Consider the following 20,596-nt stretch of genomic DNA (forward strand, 5'->3'; position numbering starts at 1 on the left):
CCCTTTCACATAAAAAAAAAAAAAAAATATCTTCCATTTATTAAACTACTAGGGATTTAAATACCTCGCTGAGTAACAAAGTATTTCAGTACTTTGCACATAGAATAAAGATTCTGATATAAGAGGCTCAGTACGTTATCTGAGCAAAGCTTGTATTGCCGTCTCAAAGGAGTTAATTAAGCTCGATGTTGTATTTGTATGTGCTAATAAATTTATTGCGTCACGTTTAAGACGTGTCATTGACAGACCTCACAAGCTGTGGGCGAGCGTCGATTCGACCATATGGTGAAAAAATGGTCGATTGTTGATCGAATTTAATACCTACGTTTCTTTAAGAGAAATAGCGATGGAAATAGGGTCTGGATTTATCGTAGTGGCCCTTATTTGTTTAGTTATCCTACTAATCGTACTTCGTACATCGTACTATCCTACTTCCAACTTAATATTATAAATGCGAAAGTTTGTTAGGATGTGTGTGTTGCTCACTTTCACGCAAAAACCGATTGCAATGAAATTTGATACGTAGAAAGCTGGACAACTGGAATAACATATAGGCAACTCTTTATCCCGATATTCCTACGGGATATGGACTTACGCGGGCGAAACCGCGAGGCGCAGCTAGTTATTAAAATATTTGAAGCTAGTAATGTCCTCTTTATATTGTACTAGCTGTTCGCCCCGGCTTCGCCCGTGGTGTATAGCCTATGTCACTCAGTTTAGTTGCAGCTTTAAAATGGTGAAAGAATTTTTTAAATCGGTCGAGTGGTTTTTGCGTGAAAACGTTACAAATATACAAATATACAAAATATAATAATAAATACCATTTTATCTACATCTATCGCCCTAGTAGATTTTTTTTAGCTTACCTGCTTCGAAGTCTAAGGAGGACCTGGTGGTCAAAATGCGACCTTGTCAATTCAATAATAATAATAAAATAAAAGTTGCGTAATTGTTATTCCAGTTATCCAACAATTACGTACATCCATCCTCACAAACTTTAGATTGTTAATATTAGTATAGATATGAATAGCTCATTACTACGTTATAATATAAGGACTCTTCAACCGTCTGTCCTGAGTGTCTGTCAGCTGTCTACATATACCCTCTCGCATCCCGGTCGATATCCGGGACGCACTTATAACCTTGTTTGTCTAGACTCTAGTGTCTCCTATAGGCGTAACAACCATCTCTGCTTAGAAATTGCTTTATAATCTGATAGAAATTAATCTAAACTAATATGATAAAGAGAGATCATTTTTTTCTTCGAATTTGAAATGTATTCACGCAAAAATTGCTGGACTGATTTCGAAAATTCTTTCACCGTTGGATGTGTACGTAATATCTAAGTACTTAAGTTAATTAAAATTGAATCTAATCACATTAATCTAATTAAAAAACCACTTAATTCAATTTCATAGTTCCCATTGGCTCCCGCATTGGGTATCCACTGATCCACTAATAGCTGCCCTGCGATAGCATGATAATTGTTAACAATTTATTTGTTTGTGCGGTTATTCTGTATCAGAAGATATTCTTGGTACAACCAGGTGTATAAGAACATATTTAAAAAAATGTCTAGGATTTAGAGATAGTATTTAATTTTACAAAAATAGAAATTTATTTGCATGTTAAAACATCGTGTCAAACTAACTCGTTAGCTATAAATTATAAGATTATATAAGTGTAATACAATTCATAACTATTTCCAACAAAAATCCTATAAATCTTACGGAAGGCACTTGTTTATAAAATAAAATGAGAATCATCTAAATCGGTTCACCCAGTCAAAAGTTCTGAGGTAATAAAACGAAAAAAGACATTATTTCTTTTATTTCATTTTTCTTTTATTTGAAGTCGGTTGAAAATATATAAAAAGTTATGAAACTATAGGTGTAAAAATTGTATGTAGGTTTGTTAATGAAACCGTCTTTACAAAGTATTAAAAACTGAGAAACCATTACAGCGAGCTATAGATGACTTCGAAATAGAATTCCACTGTACCCTTGCTTGTTCGTCTATCTAATAATGAAATAGGCAAAATCCATTAAAAACGCTAACACTAATTTCCGCACGGACTCTTTATAGTTAGTATATAGTCAATCATAGTTAGTCCCTCGCGAAGTAAATATCCTCTGTGTGTGTGGGGGCATTGTAATCAATGTCAGTTTCAATTGGATCAGTTGAGTAAGGTCGGTTGGTATTCCGTATAATATTCAGTGTATATTTCTTACCGATTGAAGAAACGATACAGTCTCATGTTTTAAAACGAAATACCCCAATTCGATATATTTTCCGCTGTGGCATTGGCCATTTGTGTTTGATAGGAAATTGCACACACATGCACAAACGTACACGCACACACGCGCGTACACACACACACACACACACACACACACACAGGAATATAGGGATATTGAGTAATTGTATGTTATTAATATATATGTATACATAATCAATAATTTCTTTTGAATAATATTATATTGTAATAGTTCGTAAAATATCTGGATTAGGATATCATCATCAGTCCATAGTTATGGACTGATGATGATATCCTAATCCAGAAGAAATAGGTATATAGCAAAAAAAGGCTAATAGAATTGAACGCATAGATTGCAGCGTCTGTTTAGTAGATGACGCGTTGACGTCATGACATGACCTACCATATACAGAGCGAAGCGTAATACGTGACTGGAATCACTTTCGGTTTCATTTCAATTCATTCCGTTCAATGTACATAGTTAGTTATCTATCTCAATGATCTTTGTATAAATATACATGTCTTTTAGTTCAATATAGGTTAAATTGTAATATCTAATTTATCTATTTTTAATGGATGCTGAAATTTGCGAGTTGAGTTACATCAACTTTATTGTTTATACGATCGACAAAATTTATGAATTAGAAAAAAAGTATTCAAAATACAAAAACAGAAACCCAAACTAAATTGACGGATTTTTTTTGATATAAATAAGTTTTAAATAAAATAAAATGACATAGTTACATTCTTATTTCTAAATAAAATAAAATTACACAGTACATACATTTTTGTTTTGCTTTCATTAAAAATAATATACATATTATGCATTAGTGAGAAACTCGGGTTAGTGAGAAACCTCTATGAGCGAGAATGAGATTGTGCTCCCTTGAACTCTCGCTTATCCAGGTTTGACTGTAGTCCCTAACACAAAAAGGTCGGTGGTTTTAACTGACCTTTGATGTACCAAAGAATTGTTATCTGTGTCATGTCTTAGTGTCCTAAACGAACGGACCTATTTGGTTTCGTCTTTTTAATCGAAAGTCTTTAGTGATAGTCGAAGCCGTGTTCAAAATATTCAAATCTTTGTACTTTTAGAAATATCGCACACAGACAAATTTCAGATAGTCATGTATTAATTTTCTTTTTTTACAGTACTAACTTAAAAATAACTGACAAAAGTTACTCCTCATAAAATCAGCTATCTATAACTAAAAGAACAACATTCAGACCAACACAGTAATAAACTGCACCCAAAAACGTTGCCAAAATAAAAGGCAGAATACAGCTCTAAAAGTCAACCGATAAAGGGCAAGCAGAAATGTTGAGGGCGGGTATTCTTGTCTGCGCTACACCCTTGTGATGACGTCACCAATGATTCACCTTTGTTTTGGGAACGTGACTCGAGAGATTGCAATTAGAGGTTAATTTCAATGCTACATGCAAGCACATAAATGAAATGAAAACGTCCGTCGGTGATTTTGAAAAAAAAATGCTTTCTTATAGTTAAAATTGAAACAGATCGAAAAATTCAATGAACTAACTGAATCCATAGAAACTTTAAAATTTTCTGATACAACAGAACCCATATTGATAGGGCTTTCACTAAAATATGTGGCTATTTCATATAGTGCGTTAATGAATGTTTCTTGTAGATTTCCCTTTGTTACATTTTGTTCGAATGCACTAGCGACTAGCACATTGTTAAGTGAATGTTTATATTTAAACTATACTCGAGAACTTTCTCAATCAACGTATAAATAACTAAGCTATTAAAAGTCTATTATGAACTGTTTTAACTCATCAACTTTGCTTGTCTGTTGATGTGTAAATACAAACTTTATATGATAACTACTCGCGCCCTTTCTAGACAATATTCGATATTCTTTTTTGAACTTCTATTTCGCTTTAAAAACTTGTCAGTTGCGTGTTGACCACATCAAAAAATTGTCACTATGCGAGCCTAATAGATAATGCCTTCTCAATAGAACGATTTTTTTTTACAGTAATTGTGATAAGTGGCACCCGTTCTAGGCTGAGTTCAAAGAACTCGCCTGTGTGGAGAGGCACCAGCTTCTTTCCTTACTTTAGTTATATTCGTATGCCTTTAATTAAAATACATCATAATATTTATAATTTTCTTAATATGAGTAGACAAAAAGTAAAATAGAAATTAATGAAATAAAACAAATAAAATAAAAACCTGCGTGATAAGCTATAAAACACGAATAGGAGTGAGCCCACGCTCGACACCTATATGTGCGCGGGCGCCCCGACCGTGTATGGATCGCACCAGATATGGTACGCAATGCAAAGTGATTTACATGGTCCATTCATTGCCAAGCGTGGCGATCTCTCACGTAGGTACGTTACTATGGTGATAGTGGGGGGCTGTGGGTGTTTTGGTATTTACGATGAGGTTTTCTCGTATGTGTAGGTGATATGATATAGATTGATAGGTAGGATTAAAGTTTATGTCTTTAGTTTAGCCCGGGGCGCTTCTAGGGTTATTATTATAAAACATGGTAGCAGATCATTTGTAGAACAAAGATGGCTGTGTAAACTATATAACTATATTATAAAGTGTAAATAAGCTTGTTTGTTTATACGTGCTAATCCAAGATACTCTTAGAGAGATTTTAAAAATTCTTTCACAGTTTGATATGCACATGTTTCCTGAGTACTTTAGAATATATGGTGTATACGGGAAAAGTTTGATATAAAGTTACCACATTTTTTTATTTTCTCACATTATCTCTCAAAATAATGCATGTCTCGGTCCGTTGCTTGTTTCTACTTGCAAACAATATACAGATTAAACAAAAACCTGATCATCCTATGCCTCTATGATAGATTATGTGTAAATTTCATAAATAAAGTTTTTATCCCAACTACGCGCACTGTGTTTAACGCTCTATCTAATAATTAGTATAAACTATGGAGTGACGTACAGCGATATTGGTATCTTTATCTAACTAAATGAACAGAGGGAGATGGAAGATGGTCGCTATTGAATGACCACATGAATCATAGCTGAGAATATGGTTATCACAAAGACTTTATTTGCATATTGATAACGTGAAGTCTGTAGGTGTGCATTTAAAATGTCTTATGAGCATAACAAATATTGTGCATACAAAATATATCACTATATACTTGATTTTTATTTAAAATTTTTTTTTTCATTACTGGTCAGATGTGTTTGAGAAAAGATAAACTAACAAAATTTAAAATTACAATTTATGATATTTTAAATAAAGAAGAGTAATTTTTTAAATCATGTTTTAAATAAAATTAAAATCAATCTTAACGGCTTGCACCAACCCCCCACTCCCAATTTTTTTCTGGATCCTTACCTATCGCCCCCTAATCCGCTTCAACGCCCCCCTTGGGCGATATATAGAAATTACCTGAACCTCATATCGCCCAACTCTAGGTTTCCATCCCCCACAAGAAGGGAGAAAGAATAATAATAATTAGTGTATTTATTTTTATTTTATTTATTTATGATGCTTTATTGCACAAACTTAGACAGAAACAACAGATAGTATGTGATGTATGCCATTTAAATTGTTATTGCAGTCTTATCTAATTAATTATGCACTTGCAATATCTTGACCGAGTTCATTGTTTCTGGAGGACATGAGACATTCAATCATCGTTCAATATATATTTAAACTTAAATGCATCTTACCCAGTTGATTGAATTTATATTACTGTAATGTAATGTTGGTTAAAGCAAAGTCATTAAGAAATTTAAATGAATACAATAAATACTCCAATTAAATATAATAAGAATTTGTAATACTTTTTGATTATTTGTAAATGGATTGGAAGCATGTGGGAGTTAAAAGTATCGACTGTGCTGGTCCACTGACCCGTCTAAATTTAATAGAACCCTACAATATTGTCATATCTCAATCTTCTTTCATTGTATTTTGTTTTGATAGAAGATAATACATCAACACAAATCGTAAAATGTATGTTAATATACATGTATATTTTAACTAACAATTCTGTAATAGTATATATTATTGACTTACGCATTAACAAAACATGGACTTATTATTTATCTTATACCCTTCGATTACCTGGAATGCATCTAGTACATGATTGTATATTAATCAATCGACTTCAAAAAAGAAGGAGGTTATCAATTCGATTGAATTTTTTTAGGTTAGCCATTATTAGTTAGCCATAACATTATTTGAAACAAATCTTAATTCCTCAATCCCTCTTTTCAGGTATCTCGACTGGTGATCCTTCACGAAGAAGCCGAAGATGGCAACGCTATGCCAGACCTGGCGCGGCCAGTCCAGGCCGTGTCGCTTGCCGTCAATAATTTGGTTAAGGTGAGATGAATAAATTATTATTTATTTATTTATTGACTTTTTCTTCCATCACAGACACTGTTCACTATACTCGTGAATTATGTTGCTGACTAAACTTCACTATACAATAGGACACTTTATTTGCACTATATAACTAAAGAAGAATGCAACACAACACAACACAATGAGTTTAGTACAACCAGTGTTAAAGAGAAAGGGAGATATAACTTTAGTTCAGAATAAGGCAAGCCATTTTATCAGAGTAAGGCGGAACTAAACAAATTCTATTGTAATACAATGATATCGAAAACATTCGCCATGAATATAACGCATTTAACCTATTATAACTGGAAATCGAGTTCAGATAGCTTAGTTTATATAGTGGCACATCTAAGTCTATTTACTAAGATCTTGTTCTAGAATAGTTTTAGTCCAAAATGTTGTAAACAACTCATTAAAACCAGGTGGGGCACGAGACAATCGAGTCGTCAGATGACACGATCCTGCGAGCGGACATGCCGGGCGCGCTGCGGCGGGTGGAGGGCGCGGCCACGCTGCTGCAGCAGGCTTCGGACATGCTGAGAACTGATCCATACTCGGGGCCGGCTAGGTGAGATCTTTGATACTAAGAGCCTAGATTGGATACAAAAGGATCAACTCAAAGTCAAATAATTGTCAATTTATAGCTAAAACGTAACAAATTTCCAAAAAATTCCCAACCATCTGACAAGAAGTTTAAAAGTCAACCGTAAAGTCATAAAGTACCTTCTATTCCATTCCATTATTAGTAGCTTACCATCGGACGAAATCGTGGCCAAGTGCTTTACTATTGATCGATGATATAAAAAAGCTTAATGCAAAATGTGGGGATCTGGTCTCCTACTGGTATTGCTGAAGTATTTGTGTGGAATATTGTCATTGGCTCATGATAAATGAAACTATGAATTATGTATATGAAATGCAAATGACTTAAGTACAATTATCAATAGGAAAGCTTGTATCAAAATGGACAATAATGCATTTGCTCTCGCACTTGATTAATTAATTTATTTGTTTGACAGGAAAAAGCTGATAGAAGGCTCTCGTGGTATATTGCAGGGGACATCAGCGTTGCTGCTATGCTTTGATGAATCCGAAGTGAGGAAGATAGTCAGAGAGTGTAAAAAGGTAAAAAAGAAACAGACATCAACCGCTACAGTTCTAAAAATTATTAGCCTTTTTTTTAATAATGAACCTTATGACGTCTAGTATAAGATATTAAGTGAGAACAGTAAGTTTTATAAAAAATTAACTTAGTTAAATGCAATGGTCAGAAGCCGATCAATAATAACATCTACATAAAATATCAGGGACAAAATATGTCCAACAAAACTTCTACCCTTGTTAGACATTTGATGCTTTGTAAAATCCGACTTTAACTCCAGCGAATAAGGTTGAATTTATTTTGGTGTATATTCACCAGCGAGCTTATACCGTAATATTTGGTACATTTTGTGAATACACCTTAAAATGTTGTCTATAAGCTTGATATTGCTTTATCGTTTGATTCTTTCAACTAAAATTTTTGACATTCACATTCAAAGTCGTTACGTTCCAGCGCTATGCAAAAACAATATCACTTTTAGTTAAAAAAGTGATCTACTAACAAAGCCAATAATTAATTACAGTTAGATTTCTATTATAGACTGACTAAAACGATGAGGATGATGATGTCCAGGTACTGGATTACCTCGGCGTGGCTGAAGTCATCGACACAATGGAGGACCTGGTGCAGTTCCTTAGGGACATATCTCCGGCCCTGTCTAAAGCTGCGAGAGAGGTAATGTGCCAATTACAATCAGTTTATTTTATTTTTATTTATTATTTTCCAATAAAAGAAAGAAAATTAAAATAAAAAATAGAAAATAATGAGAAATATACATTTAAACTTATAGCGTTTTGTAGATATTTTAAAGTTATTTGCCTAATAAAATAAGAATACCGCAACAGGTGTTAAGATATTGAATTGTATACTATATAAATAATATTTAATTAATCTGCACCTTGAAATGTCCCTAATATTAAATTAAGAATTTTTTACCTATAAGACTTCCAATTGTGACCATTTAAATTTAAAATAAAATATGATGATATCCTAACCATTGATGAGAAACAATCAACTCATGAAATATAGACTTTATACCCATAGTAATAAGAGCCATAATACGGCGGCGTCAAGCTGACACACTTACCAGTAACACAACTATTGAGCAAAGTTAAATACAAACTGAATATCCACAGTAATAAGATTCACATTCCTTAGGGCGGCGTATACACCAAAAGCAAAAATTATACCTATTACACAAATAATTTACATATAGCACGCAGCATTACCCAAAACTCAATATAGACCTTACCCCCATAGTAATAAGGTCCACAATTCAGGTTGCGGCCCGCGCTGCTGAGCTGACCCACCCGCCGCACGCGGAGACGCTCGCGCGTTGCCTCGAAAGCGTGAAAAAGCTGGCGCCCGTGCTCATATGCGCTATGAAGATATACATACATATATTGTCTGAAGGTGGGTATGTTTGTATGCTTGTATTACGAGCAGCTTCAGTACTGAAGATAATATAAAGTTAAATAATTATAATAATATAAATTTAAATACGTTGTTCCCTAAGGCACATAAAACTGAATGAGATGAACAATTCGACTGTTGTGGCGGGATCACGGGTGGCTGCGAGGCTAGGCGTTGTTACAGTATAGCAAATAGACGTGGGTTCGACTCCCGCCTATTCTTTTAAGATTTCTCCTTTATTCTTGGGGAGAAACGAGCTATTTGCTGCTGTGAAACTGCTGAGGAACCGGCTCTCAATGCTTACGTATAGTTACGGAAATTTTCCGTAAAAATAGGAATTAAATTGTGTTTCGAATTTGATTACAGGCGGTAAGGGGATAGAAGATGCTGCAGAAAATAGGAATTATTTGGCGCAGCGTATGGCGGATGAAATACATGAAATCATCAGGTTAGCAAACATGGTATTTGTATAATAATATGGTATTCATTATTATACCTACTAATATTATAATCGGATGGATGTTTGTAACTCTTTCACGCAAAAACTACTGAACCGATTGCAATAAAATTTTGTATGTATATGGCTGGACGACTGGAATAACACTTAGGTAACTTTTTATTCCGATATTCCTACGGGATACAGACTTACGCGGGTGAAACCGTGGAGCGCAGCTAGTTTCCCATATAACTTTCACTTTTATCAGCTTCAGCTGTATGTTTGTATGTAAGCGACTTCTTTTATATCGATTTTGTCGTAATTTAAGTAGACAGATTGAATTCAAACTTTGACCACTTATCATGGATCAGTGAAAAAACAATAATTTTATCATTTTTTTTATCATTAAATTTATGGTAAACCAAAAAAAAAAACAAATAAAATAAATAACCCTGATTAGAATATCCATTAAATAATTTCCTTATAAATTCTCTTTCAAAGAGTAAGTGAGACAGTTTAGTATAGATTCTCTCAGTAAAGCGTTTTTTTTAGTAATTTAAGTTATTTATAACTGTTAGATTTGTTTACAGAAATTAATTGCAGAAACATTCTATACACAGGGTGCTACAATTGACGTCATACATAGAGGACGGCGGGGAAAAGGACAACATCGCAGTACTGAAAGCGCTGCAGACACAGATACATAGCAAGGCGGGAGCTGCACATGAATTCCTGAATGTTAGTATATAGACACTTTTATCAAGACTTTATATCTACACCAATATTATTAAGATGAAACATGATCATCATCATCATCAGCGCATATGTTCACACTGCTGGGATACAGGCCTCCAATGGGCGTTCAGAACATAATCCACCACGCTGGCCAAGTGCGGGTTGGCAGATGTCACATGTCGTCGAACTTTTGATTCTTAGACATGCCGGTTAGTGTAGTTCTGACAATTTGAGGGCGTATTGGTCCGATTTTATAAATTAGTACCTACCTACCCCTTGGGATGTTTCTTTGAGTAAAATTTTCTATCTACAGTATAAAGATCTCTTTGGGTGGTATAACAGAATTCCACCCTGTATATACGGGCTATACGATTCTGGATCCGGACTGCGAATGAAGGAAAGTGCAATAACTCCGTTGGATTTTCGATCAACAAGATTACCGGCGCGCCAGTCTACGTTTCTAGCCGGCCGGTTAGGCCCCTGTTGAATGTTGTTGGAATATGTATATATGCTATATGTATTTATGTATGTACGCAGGATCCGGGCGCGCTGCGCAACTCGGGCGGCGAGCGCGCGCTGCGCTGCGTGCTGACGGCCGGCCAGCGCGCCGCCGAGCACCTCGCGCCCGCGCGCGCCGACGCGCTGCGCGCCACCGTGCGGTGAGCCCCTGCGCACTCGCTCACGGTGCTGACACCTTGCGGTGCTGGCCACTTGCGCTGTGCACACGCACGCTGACAACTTGCAGCGCGCACACATGCACGCTGACAACTGGCGGTGCGCGTCCCGCACGCTGACAATTTGCGGGGCGGGGATACGTGTGCTAACAGACTTAGGATATTTACTGACTTTGACACGTCGGGAAACTTTTTCGCTTGGGAAACTGAATCAAACTGCCAAATTGAGAGGTTGGGATAGGTGCGCTGACAAACTTGGACAATTTTCTAACACGTATTGACTCTAGCCGACGCGACGCTTGACACGCTGAGATGCGTATACTCTAGATTTTTAATATTAGTCTAACCATTCGGTAGATATAAACAAATTTAAAAATAGAAGCGAGATTATTGTGTTAAGAATACATAGCTTTATTTTAAAGTGTATGTTGTTTCACTTATTTTGTTCTCATTTGTTGATGTAAAATTGTTTTTTTAGATCCGGTGGCATTAACGCTGACGTGCTCTGTGACGAGCGCCAGTATGGACGCGGGAGAGAGCCTAAGGTAAAACTTGTAATTTTTATAAGATTAATATGCAATTTCTAACTTTTAAAAGGGTACCTATGTCGAAGTCCAGTAAAAAGTACATAAAATCAGGTGCCACATTTTTTTAAAGAAAGAAATAAAAAAAGCGTTAGAAAGAAAAACCGCTATTACTGTCAATTTTAAAAACATATTAATTCAAATGTCCGTTTATTGTTCATATTTGTACTATAAAAACAATTAGGCTTAATCTCTGATTAATACATTAAATTATAATCAATACTTTTTATCATTTACAACATTATTTCCTTGTTATACACATTTTCCATTTTTCATATTATTTCATTCTGTTATATTTATCAATCTCTTCAATTTAGTATTAAAAACATTGATATGAATTCATCAACAGGCGCAGAAACTGTGCTCCGAGTTGGGGAGTCAGCTGGACGAAGTGGAGGGGATCGTGAACGAGGGGGTGAGGGCCGCGGAGAAGCAGGGCGGCAAGACTATGCAAGCTAGGTTAGTTTCAAACAGTACTATTGTGAAATTTACCTTTAATTTTTATTTAATTTCGTGCATATAATATGTATGCAGTCAACTATATGGGCGGTTTGATTAAGAGCCTATACTTTTCATTAAATTTCGATTGAATGGAAAGCCTAGGCGCCTAATTAAACAATTGAGAAAAATTCCAATGTTATTGATTTAGTAATTTTTATATTAAATATTATATTAATTAATACGCTTTTATTAGAAGGTCAAGTGAAACATTTTAGTTGATTCCATCAATTGTGGGTGTTTTTAGTTTTTTTTTAACTGGTTTAATTATTTAGAGTAATCAATTATAATAACAGAGATTACTCTGTTTCAAGTTCGGAATTCGGCTATAAATTAATACATTTTATTTTTTATCTCGTGTCTTCTCGTGTCAGGACAAGCGGCTACCTACAAAATTCGTAATTTAACCACAAAATCTCACTCTCTTACCAATGACTTCTACTCTTTCTACTCTCATATTTTTTCTAATTCGATCCACAGATTGGAAGCGGCTCACAAGTGGTTGCTCCACCCGGCAGCCGAACCGGCCACCCGGCTCGAAGGACAGAAGGCCATCAGTAGCATAGTAGCACAAGGGCACACAGTGAGTAGCCATTTGGATTCTTTTGAAGGGCTGTTACCTATTTTGTATATTTTTAATTGTATGTATTTGCAGAATATGCATGTTTACGTGACATTTATTTTCGACTGACTTCAATAAAGAAGAAATGATTATGAATGATTTTTTTTTAATTGGTTACATACAAACTTCCATCTTAAATGCTCCTTTGGGATAAAACAGGAATTTTGATATCCGGGCGAAGCCGGGACGAGCGTCTAGTTCAACATAATTCTTTACAATATAGAGGTTTAAGTAAAACCACATATTGCTGTGGTTTTATTGAAATATTATCTAGTTTTAAATTGTCCTTACTAGGACAATGTCCATTATTTGTGTGATGAGTTATTTTTTAATTTGTGCTACAAGTTAATATCTACTGCTCTTTGGAAGGAGTTATTATTCGTAAAATTTTTTTTTTCATTCATCAGTTAGTTATTTCCAAACTTAATAATTGATTAAAAAAAGGGGGTGATTAAAAATTTTGATGGGGGTGTTTTTTATTCGAGTGATTTAAGAGGAAGGTTTATGCATAATATAGTAGAAAATAGTGGGGTTGTGGGGAAGGGGTCGTGGCCAAAAGCAAGTTCAATATAAAGAATTATTCTTAGATCGCTGACAACCTGCAAGGCCGCGAGAAAGCGGAGATAATGCAGCTGTGCTCGGAGGTGCAACGCCTGTCCGACAAGTTGGCCGACCTGTGCCTCAGCGGCCGCGGCGACTCGGAGGAGGCTAGGGCTGTCACTAGGTGAGTTTTATATTGTTGTTTATGTATTTTATTTTGAATTAGGTTAGGTTAGATGTGTTGAAATGTTTTCCGCAAGCGATAAACCGCAAAAACCACATTCCTGACCATAGCTTGATGGTGGTTGTTTCAAAACTTAGACGCGGAAAAACCAACGTAATTAAAATTTACGCAAATGATGGACTCCGTCCGCTGACTAAATGAAAATTGAAAAAATATCAAGATTTAAGAAGTTTTTTAACTGCACAAATCAAATCAGTTTTGATCAATTTTAACATTTTATGTGTTGCCAACATAGTGAATATGGCACGCTATGATTATAACCCGATGGGGGTTGTTAAAGTACGTATCAAAGTACTACATCAAAAAATATGTTATCAAACCCTAATTCTGAACTTTTGACAAGTCAAGTTTTTTTTTTTTTTTTTGAGAAAATCTATCACTCAAGTTTTTGAAAGTCAGTTAAAAGTAGGAACGCTTATATTCTTATCAACCTTCTGACTAAATCAATTAGGCAGTTGTGTAGAATCGCAATGCAATCTTATTGCGATCATACCAATATGAGACACAGCATCTAACCGTATTGTTACGGTTGTTTCCAGGGAGTTAACGGACAAGCTGCACGAGCTGCAGCGCGGGCTGGAGCGCGCGGTCGTGAACCGCGTGGTCGAGGACTTCATCGACGTGGCCGCGCCGCTGCGACACTTCACCGACGCGGTCAACGCGCCCGTCGGTTAGTGCCGCCCTGTTGTCGCCTTCATCTCACTTTGCTGGAGAGATTTGGCGCTTTTGTAGCGTTAACCTCGCCTTGTGCTCAAGGTTTGGGGTAAAAGTGGTAGAAAATATAGCAGATTGAGGTTCGGTTATTATTTATTTTTAATCAGAAATTGGAATACATGTCCTATATTTGTTAGTAACAGCGTAATTACTTTGTTAGTAGACTAAATAAAGCTAGGGGCAGTCTTACCGAGATGCTATTAACTCCAGGCTGCTGTCGTTGCCGTGTTAATTTTTTATATTTTAATTAAGTCGCTTTAGTTTTAAGGCTGTTGTTGTGTGGCAATAAATCTTGTTTTCTTTCTTTCTAATAAAAAAAAAACATCAAAAGGCCGTTGCGTAACTTTAAGAATATAAGCAAGGAGAAAGCGATTTTTTTATACTCTATAATGATTTTGTCCGTATGTCAGGCTCGGCGGGGCGCGAGGCTCGCTTCGAGGAGCGGGCGCGCGCGCTGCAGGCGTTCAGCGCGCGCGCCGCCGCCGCCGCCGGCATGGTGGCGGCCGGCGTGCGCCACAACAAGCGCCTCGCCGACCTGCTGCACCACAACGCTAAGGAGGTACACCACCCGCCACGAGAATATTTATATACTATAATATTTTACATACTAAAAATTACAAAAAAAATACAATTTTTTGGAAAAAATTCCAAAAAAATATTTTTTTTGTCATTTATAGCAATTTTTTTTGTTGTTAAATCCAGAAAAATAGACCAGAAACGCCAGAAAAGTTGTTTTGATTCGATCTGACAGTTTTATGTAAAAAAAAAAAAAAACATTCAGCTATTATATAAAAAAAAACATTATATTTTGTTTGATAACATTTTTTAACTTGTCTTTTAATTAAAAATGCGTGTAAGCATAAAATAATAATATTTTGAAGTTTTATCGAATTTGCATCATAACGCTTAAGAACAATTATAAAATTAAACTTTACAATTAAACCATCTACTTGTTTCCAAGACCACCTCCTCTTCATTACTTTATCTTACTAACATTTATATTTTATCTGCAGGTGGAAAAGCTATCTCCTCAACTGATCTGTGCTGGAAAAATTCGATTACACTACCCTGATAGTAAGGTTAGTTGATGTGTGTACAGACACACTTTTATTTATTTTTCTTTTTATAGTTTTTCTTATTTATAAACTTAAACATTGATTTATTATTACGACGGTCGCCTCAACTAAGAATAAACCTGTGCTAGAGGCAACGGAAAATTAGACTTCTTTTAAAAGCACCTTAGTCTTCATAAAATAGTTTTACTATTCATTGCCGGTTCGGAAAACCTTTGCTACTGAGAAAGCCCGACAAGAGACTCAGTAGTTCCTCTTTTAAAATCGTAGAAGATTTCATATCGTATTTATAATAATGATACTTTAGAACTGTCCTGTGGTCTTTAAATGACAATTCCATCGAGTTTCAAATTCAAACTCAAACTCAATCATTAATTATTTATTCAATTAGAAAGAAAGAAAGAAAGATCATTTATTTATAAACATCGTTGAGTTAAAAAATTATGGAATAGTCAAAAAATAATATTAATATTTACCACCGGTTCGGAAAGCAGTTTCTGAAGAGAAGAGCCCCCAAGAAACTGTAGTGTCTTCCCTTTATTCATTCAATTTATAAGTTTTTTTATTATAGCGATTCATTATTTTATTACGAAATATTCAAATAGAATGATACGTACAATGAAGACGTTCAAATATTATAAAATGAATATAACGACGCATGCGCAGGTGGCTGAGGAGCATTTCACGAACCTGAAGAACCAGTACGCGGACGCCGTGCTGCGCTGCCGGGACCTGTGCGACCAGGCCGTGGACCCGCTGGACTTCGTCAGGACCGCTGGTAACGCGTCTGGCTGGAGCATTTATTTGGTTAAACACCGCACACTTGGAGATGGAAAGAAGCCGTAGACGCTCCTTTCGAACCATCTTCTTCACTACATAGTGTATAATAAAATCGCTTTCCGCCGTCTGTGTGTCCGTATGCTTAGATCTTTAAAACTACGTAACACATTTTTCATTGATGGGGTTTTTTTAATAGATAGAGTGATTCAAGAGGAAGTTTTGTATGTATAAAAATTAAAAAAGGGGGGAGGAGTGGAAGAGGTTTTACTTCAAATTTAACGCGTATGAAGCCGCGGGCAAAGGCTAGTAATATATAAAGCTCACAAGTTCCGATGGAACCATCAGCTCACAGCCCGAACTCCTGCACCGATCAACTGAAATTTCACTTACAGATAGACACTATGATGAAGACATCCGCTGAGAAAGGATTTTGTTATATACTCCCAAGGGGATAAAGTAGGAGATGATAGGTGTTTATATCTTATAGTTTTAAAATTAAGAAATAGTATAAGTGGATAAATGTAGTCTGTGGATATTTTTAACTTTTGAAACTTCATCCTAAAAGGTGAATTAATGCAGAAACACACGTACCTATGCGAAGATGCGATCCGCACGAATGACTCCCAGAAAATGGTGGACAACACTTCTGCTATTGCCAGGTAACATTTATTTTCTACTAGCTTTCCGCCTGCGGCTTTGTCCGCGTACTCAATGGAATCGTCCAGGTGAATAAGATGTATCACCTCGGTTAAAAGTAGCCTATGGCCTCGTAGCTGTCTCCAGACACAAAAGTCACTCCGTTGCGACATGCAAGAAAACCAGACAGACAAACAAACACACTTCGCATGTGTGGAATGGATGGATGAAAAACGTTTCAGATAAAACAATTGTAATTGTTTTGTTTGTTTGATTGTTTCTTTCTTTCACATTTAAATAAATGATTTGTGTGTATGAACATAGGCTAATTTTTCCCACTAGGAAACTCATCTATGGGAATTTTCTTTGATTGTGTGTCAAATCTATATGTGATTAAGTGATCTTAACAGTACCGTTTATATAAATATTGTATTTTGTGTGTTTATTTATGCTTTAGTGCATAATTATGATAATAATAAATGAATGTGTGGGATGTGTGACAGTGAATTGATAATGTTTTAGTATTTTTAATACGTATATAACTATCATAAGCTCCATAGACCGTATTGCTCAACACATTTGCGTCATACGGTCTGCATAAACTGAATTTGATATGTGGTCCTTTTTGTGTCCACGGTAACTGGTTAGACTTGTTGTGATATCATAGACGTGTGTGTGTGTGCGTGCGTGCGCGCGTGCGCGCACGCAGGTGCACAGGGGCTATACGGGTGGGTGGGCGTTGGCGCTGCGCAGGCTCGCCAACCGCGTGCTGCTGGTGGGCGGGGCGGAGCGCGAGAACACGGAGGACGGCGAGTGGGCGGGCGCGCTGGGCGCGGCGCAGCGCCGCCTGCAGGACGCCATCGCGCCCGCCGTGCGCCAGGCCAAGCGCCTCGCGCTGGGCGACGCCGCCGCCGCGCCCGCCTGGCGACACGCCAACGGCGAGGTGAGCCGCCCCACTGCTTGTCCTTAGCTTTCTTACTCGAAGCCAAGTATCTTTGCAGCGGTGAATGGCGACACCTCAGGCAGGGAAGCTGAGGAACCTAAAAACTGTCTGAACATTGTCACCGTTTATAATTATTCCTATTTAGTTTCAGCTCGGCGTCTCGACTTCCTAACATAGCCACTGAGTTAACATTGCTTTATAAGTGTTTTATCGCTTTGAACTTATTTCACTTACAAACCATGGCTCACTTATAGCATGCCAATTACGACATACTAGCTGCGCCCCGCGGTTTTACACGCGTAGTCCTTATCCCATGGGAATATCGGGATAAAAAGTTAGTTTGCTATCTACGTAACAAAATTTCATTGTAATCGGTTCAGTAGTTTTTGTGTGAAAGAGTAACAAACATACGCAGTAGGAACATAATCGTACCCACATCATATCCATGAACTTAAATCAATGTCAATACAAATTTATACAATTAAAACAATTTTAACCAACTCGAAAACTGCTTATATCTTAAAATGTCTCCTCCACCCCCTCCCACAGATCCTCAAAGCGTCGTCCGGCGTGGAGGAGGTGCTGTCCCGGCAGTACGCGCCGCCGCCGCCGCCGCTGCTGCCGGCGCTGGCGGCGATGTCGCTGGCGCCCCCGCGGCCGCCGCCCCCCGCGCCCCCGGCGCCGGGCGCCGCGCCCCCGCGCCCTCCGCCCCCCGACACGGACGACGAGGGCGAGGACATATTCGACCGCCAGCCGCACCCTAGCCAACCGATCTTGGTGAGCTTTTGGTATTGTGGGACTTGTTTGAAGCGGGAAAGCACGTGTAGGAAAAATGATGTAAAAATAAAGCGGAAAGGTCGAAATCCGTTACACTATAATTTTTTTCGCATCTATAACTTTACCTCTAAAAAATGTTATTATAAAAATAAACAGGTGGCCGCCCACAACCTGCATCGCGCAGTTCGCGAGTGGTCTTCGAAGGACAATGAGATCATCGCAGCCGCCAAGAGGATGGCCATCCTCATGGCGAGGCTTTCTGACCTCGTGCGATCTGACTCTAAAGGTAACCTACATTTTACATATTTAATAATATATTATTAGTTATTCGCCAAGAGACGAACCATCCTCTTATAATGAGAGGCGTATAGGAAGAGATCGGTTATTTTTATGATAATGCTTGCTTATCTCGTGCCTTCTGAGTCTTAAATTAACATGTTAATTGAGTATCAGGTGAATTCATCGTCGTAAATATAAGCCTTTAGGATGTTTGTCCTCAAGAGGAGAAATATCCTCACGAGGATATTTTGTCTACGTTTAAAAAAATTAAACAAAAAATATGATATTGTAGATAAAAGTGTGATGAGGTGTCAATATAATATTGGATACCCAAAAATATTCTTTGTAAAAATATCAAAAGCTATGAAGAGAGCTTAGACAGCTTCGATAAATTGCTTACTATTCGACTAACTTGTAATGTAAAATTATATTAATTTCTTATAAAGTTGCTACGCTTTCCGTGTTGTTTTTCAGTACATGTAATTAAACTTAGCTGTTAAATGAAAAATATATTAATTATTGGATAAATTATACATATCTATAGAACCGGCTGGGGCTGATGATGATGATAGAACTAGCAAAAAGTGAGGTTTTAGCCCCTGCTAAAACACCACTTTTTGCTAGTTCTAACAAAGTACTAAATTGTACTCAAAGTGCTAATAGTACACAATTGTTAAACATAAATGGTGGATGATATGGTATTTTTATTAGGAATAAAAAATACTATGACAAATTCCATAATTTCATAGTTCCATAGTTCCACCTGTGTCATAGTTTCTCAGTAAAGTGTATCACAACAAATAAAAATCATGTTTTTTCGCTCACACTCACGTTATTAAAATCGTTGCTTTTACCTGTCATTGTACTATATTCATGTACTATGCGATTAACTAAATATAGGAAAGCCAATTTAATTTCAAAAGTTACTTTTTGTATTTCAACAATATTTTATTTTATATTGCCCGACTCTTGCATCAAATTTCAATACTATATTTCTTATCATTATTTATTCGTCTGAATTAAATGATCTATGACTTCACAAAATGGCGAAGAATCGATCCTATTCTTAGTTGAATCGCATAGATACAATGCTGTATATGATAACATCCATATTGTATGTCTGCTCACTGGATAGTGGTGTTCATGAACCTAAGCGGTAAGTCAGCAGAGGCTTTGTATGAAGCTACGCTTTCAATGTATATAGAGCTATGTGGAATTTTGCTTAGCAATATTATTAAAATCATGTTGTTACGTATGCGTTCATATGTGTGAGATAAACAAATTTATGTCAATCTTTATGGGTCAACAAAGGAATTGAAAAGTAATATGTTTGTGTACACTTTAGGTATACTTGTAAAGGAAATTTACTTTAATTTTAATGGTATGAAGGACGTATGTGATGTGATGTGAAAATGTAGTGTGATGTATGAGAGAGAGATTTGAAAAATAAATTATATTTGTGAACCGAGTGCAAAAAAGGATGAGAGTCTCGATTCAACGGATATTTTTTCCTTGACTTTATGAATCGATTTTGAGTATTATTTTTCGTTAAAAAGCTAGTGTCTGGTATGATTCCATTTAAATTTGGTTTAGTTCCGACAACTTGAAGGTAGTTTAGGTTATTTGTAAAAAATAATAATTTTAAATGAGTTGACCTCCCTCCCTCTGCGAGTGCGTGTGTGTGTGCGTGTATATTTGCGTGTGTTTAATATTTTTTTCAAACGCAATCAAGTAAATTAATTATTGATTCCCACCCAGGTAGCAAACGTGAGTTGATAGCCACGGCCAAGGCGATCGCGGAAGCCTCGGAGGAGGTGACGCGCCTCGCCAAGAAGCTGGCCCTGGAGTGCACCGACAAGAGGATCCGAACTGTGAGTTGTGCTTAATAAATGTAAAATGGACTGTGTCCATTGAAGCCT

General features: G+C 36.6%; 1 protein-coding gene across 1 annotated transcript in view; it reads left to right on the top strand.

The window, feature by feature from the left end:
- Positions 1 to 20,596, top strand: part of LOC119837635 (vinculin) — a 32,563-nt gene that overhangs the window by 8,680 nt on the left and 3,287 nt on the right. Inside the window, exons 2-22 of the mRNA XM_038363324.1 lie at positions 6,499 to 6,606; positions 7,050 to 7,195; positions 7,647 to 7,752; positions 8,303 to 8,404; positions 9,010 to 9,142; positions 9,509 to 9,590; positions 10,199 to 10,316; positions 10,851 to 10,972; positions 11,466 to 11,532; positions 11,921 to 12,030; positions 12,550 to 12,652; positions 13,279 to 13,415; positions 14,015 to 14,145; positions 14,600 to 14,748; positions 15,203 to 15,268; positions 15,929 to 16,040; positions 16,608 to 16,701; positions 17,432 to 17,621; positions 18,171 to 18,398; positions 18,555 to 18,684; positions 20,436 to 20,548. Coding sequence (XP_038219252.1) covers positions 6,499 to 6,606; positions 7,050 to 7,195; positions 7,647 to 7,752; positions 8,303 to 8,404; positions 9,010 to 9,142; positions 9,509 to 9,590; positions 10,199 to 10,316; positions 10,851 to 10,972; positions 11,466 to 11,532; positions 11,921 to 12,030; positions 12,550 to 12,652; positions 13,279 to 13,415; positions 14,015 to 14,145; positions 14,600 to 14,748; positions 15,203 to 15,268; positions 15,929 to 16,040; positions 16,608 to 16,701; positions 17,432 to 17,621; positions 18,171 to 18,398; positions 18,555 to 18,684; positions 20,436 to 20,548 — 2,547 coding nt within the window. The remainder of the gene's footprint in view (positions 1 to 6,498; positions 6,607 to 7,049; positions 7,196 to 7,646; positions 7,753 to 8,302; positions 8,405 to 9,009; positions 9,143 to 9,508; positions 9,591 to 10,198; positions 10,317 to 10,850; positions 10,973 to 11,465; positions 11,533 to 11,920; positions 12,031 to 12,549; positions 12,653 to 13,278; positions 13,416 to 14,014; positions 14,146 to 14,599; positions 14,749 to 15,202; positions 15,269 to 15,928; positions 16,041 to 16,607; positions 16,702 to 17,431; positions 17,622 to 18,170; positions 18,399 to 18,554; positions 18,685 to 20,435; positions 20,549 to 20,596) is intronic.

This window comes from Zerene cesonia, chromosome 28, assembly GCF_012273895.1.
Source record: "Zerene cesonia ecotype Mississippi chromosome 28, Zerene_cesonia_1.1, whole genome shotgun sequence".
Taxonomy (NCBI): domain Eukaryota; kingdom Metazoa; phylum Arthropoda; class Insecta; order Lepidoptera; family Pieridae; genus Zerene; species Zerene cesonia.